Source organism: Nicotiana attenuata, unplaced genomic scaffold, assembly GCF_001879085.1.
Source record: "Nicotiana attenuata strain UT unplaced genomic scaffold, NIATTr2, whole genome shotgun sequence".
Classification (NCBI taxonomy): domain Eukaryota; kingdom Viridiplantae; phylum Streptophyta; class Magnoliopsida; order Solanales; family Solanaceae; genus Nicotiana; species Nicotiana attenuata.
In genome coordinates, this window is record NW_017670433.1 from 360,062 (window position 1) to 363,373 (window position 3,312).

At 39.3% G+C, this 3,312-nt stretch overlaps 1 protein-coding gene across 1 annotated transcript; it reads right to left on the reverse strand.

Moving 5' to 3' along the window:
* Positions 1-225: 225 nt before the first annotated feature.
* On the reverse strand, positions 226-1,119 carry LOC109239321. Its single transcript, XM_019405869.1, has 3 exons — positions 996-1,119; positions 466-833; positions 226-375 (listed from the first exon to the last, which is right to left on the reverse strand). Exons 1-3 carry the CDS (start codon positions 1,117-1,119, stop codon positions 226-228), a joined length of 642 nt encoding a protein of 213 aa, XP_019261414.1.
* Between the last annotated feature and the right edge of the window lie 2,193 nt (positions 1,120-3,312).

Sequence of the window (3,312 nt, forward strand, 5' to 3'; positions counted from 1 at the left end):
CCCCCCCCCCCCCCCAGTGTTCGAATTCTAAGCATGGCAATTCGAATATTGGAGATCTTGCTATCGCCGATGACCCTTTCTTTCTAATATTCTTTACATTGATGCCTCACTAAAAGCCCTGCCAGAAAACCCAATTGGGACAAAAACTAGATGAAGGGAAAAAGAGTGCAGTACATACTTTCAGAATCAACAAGGATTTTCAGCAATAATACCTTTTGAGGTGAGTCACATTCCAATTGCTTGGCAATTTAACTCCACTTGATTCTCTAATTGATACGAACCTTTTCCGATTATAGCAGAAATCCGGTAAGGTCTTTCCCACATTGGTCCCAGCTTCCCGGCGTTAACTTCTCGAGTACTTTGAGTTACTTTCCTCTAAATCAAATCTTTGATATTTTAATGTCGAAGATTTGCTCTGCAGTTGTAATATCTTTCCATTCTTTGCTTTTATGCCATCATCCTTACATACGCCAGATTTTGATATTCTTCAAGAAAATCTAGTTTAATCAACAGTGGTTCATTATTTGCTTCCTCGTTTGCTCGGGAATACCTTATATTCGTCTCCCCAATCTCCAGTGGGATCAAAGCTTCCGCACCATACACAAGTGAAAATGGTATTTCACCCGTGCTCGATTTTGCCTTTGCTCGATATGCCCACAACATACACGGTAGCTCATCTGGCCAATTACCTTTAGCATCTTCTAACTTCTTTTTGAGATTCTGAATTATTATCTTATTAGTAGACTCTGCTTGTCCATTAGCATTTGGATAGTATGAAGAAGATATAATTTGTTTGATCTTCAATCCTTCCAAAAGCGTTATGACTTTGGAACCTATAAATTGTGATCCATTGTCACAAGCGATCTTTTGGTATTCCAAACCGACGGATGATGTGATCCCATATGAAATCCATCACTTCTCATTCTTCGATCTTTTTATAAGCACCTGCCTCAACCCATTTAGTAAAATAGTCAGTTAAATAAAATAAATCTTACTTGCCCTGGACCTTGTGGTAAGGGACCAACAATGTCCATTCTCCATTTCATAAATGGCCATGGTGATATCACCAAATAGAAAAATTCCTCCGGTTGATGCACTAATTGTGCATGATGCTGGCATTTATCACATTTTTGTGCAGATGTCTTCGCGTCTTGCTCCATCCAAGGCCAATGTAGCCAATCTTTATCAATTTGAGAACCAACGAGTCTACACCGGAGTGGTTCCCGCACACTCCTTCGTGAACTTCCCTCATCACATAGTCAACTTCTGATGTCCCTAAACACTAAGCCAATGGAATTTGAAAAGACCTCCTTTACAATTGACCGCCAACAAGACAATAACGAGGTGTTTCAGTCCATAGTGCTCGAGATACTTTTGGATCTTCAGGAAACTTGCCATGACTTATATACTCTATAAACTCAATCCTCCAATACCAAATTAGATTGGATCATTTAACTTCATAATATCCATCCACATCAAATACCGAATGCAACAGTTGAATGAACGCCCCATAATCATCTCCTTTCATTTCCGTGGACAACCCCAAATTGGTCAATGCGTATGCCTTCATGTTTTCCTCTCTCGGAATGTATATAATTGACCATTTCTTTAACCGGGAAAGTAATACTTGAACCTTATTCAAGTATTGTTGCATGCGCTCCACCATGGTGTCAAAATTTCCATACACCTAGTTCAACTAGCTAGAATCGTGCTTTATTTCAATTACTTCGGAGCCTAGTCCCCGAGCTAATTCAAGTCCTGCAAACAAAGTCTCGTACTCGGCTTCATTGTTAGTTAGTGGCACAGTTCTAATGGCATGTCTCAGGGTTTCTCTCGAAGGAGTGATTAATACTATCCCGAGACCAGACCTTTTTACATTGGAAGCTCCATACGCAAACAAGGTCCAAACACCTGATACCGTCCTCGATACCAACACTGCCTCTTTAGCAGCTAAAGGCATCAGTCCCAAACTAAAGTTAGCCACAAAGTCGGCCAAAACTTGTGACTTGATCGCAGTCTTGGGTTTGTATTCAATGTCGAATTCACAAACTTTGACTTGCAATATAGCCAATCGACCCGATAATTCAGGCTCATGAAGGACATTCCTTAAGGGAAAAGTTGCCACAACGGCTATGGGATGACATTGAAAATAAGGCCTAAGCTTTTGAGAAGAGACTACGAGAGCTAGGCCAACTTTTCAAGGTGTTTATAATGTTTCTTCGCTTCCGATAAAACTTTACTAACATAATAAACAGGAAATTCAGACCAGAACATCACTTACCGCTACTTCCGAAACTGCTAGATAGATTAACAGTTGCTCTCCTTCCTTCGCTTTTGACAAAAAATGAGGGTTAGACAAGTACCTTTTTAGGTTTTTCAATGTTTGCTAGCATTCCGGAGTCCACACAAATCGTTCTTCTTTTTCCAAAGCGAAAAGGAATGATGACATTTCTCTGAAGACATTAAACCTGCTCAGAGCCGCCAACCTGCCAGTCAACCTTTACACTTCTTTCACACTACCTAATTGATATGGATATCCTCGTGGCTTTGATCTTATTGGGGTTTACTTAAATTCCTCTTTGAGAGAACAGAAACCTAGGAACTTTCTAGAACCAATCCGAAAAGTACATTTTTCAGGATTGAGCATCATGTTGTACTTTCTCAGAATATCAAATGTCTCTTGTAGATGAGACAAATGATCACCTGCATTAAGATCCTTGACCAACATATCATCAATATACAACTCCGTTATTTTACCAATTTGTTGTTCAAATATTTTATTAACGAGCCTATGGTAAATGGCTCCGGCATTTTTAAGCCCGAAAGACATCACATTATAGCAGTATGTGCCAAAATTTGTGATAAACGATGTTTTTTCTTGATCATCCGGTGCATCCTAATTTGATTATACCTGAAATACGCATCAAGAAAGCTCATTAACTCATGCCCGGCCGTATCATCGATCATTTGATCAGTGTTTGGCAACGGAAAAGAGTCCTTAGGGCATGCCTTATTCAAATCTTTATAATCTACACATATTCTAAATTTATTATTCTTTATAGGTACAATTATTACGTTAGCTAGCCAATCGGGGTAATTTACCTCTTGAATTGAACCTATATTCAGTAATTGTGTTACCTCTTCTTTGACAAACCTTTTTCTGACCCCTGCTATCGGTTGTTTCTTCTACCATACCCGAGGAAAGTTGGGATCCAAACTCAGCTTGTGGACATCCACCTCTAGTGGAATTCCTATCGTATCTAAGTGTGATCACGTAAAACAATCAACATTAGCTTTAAGAAAGTCAATAAT

Excerpts from the sequence above, each read along its gene's own strand:
- LOC109239321 (XM_019405869.1), bottom strand. The coding sequence starts at position 1,119 with ATGCCAGCATCATGCACAATTAGTGCATCAACCGGAGGAATTTTTCTA. Across the intron at positions 834-995 it reads TACCACAAGGTCCAGGGCAA|GTTCCAAAGTCATAACGCTT; the intron begins GTAAGATTTATT and ends CACAATTTATAG. Across the intron at positions 376-465 it reads AATATCAAAATCTGGCGTAT|AGGAAAGTAACTCAAAGTAC; the intron begins GTAAGGATGATG and ends GATTTGATTTAG.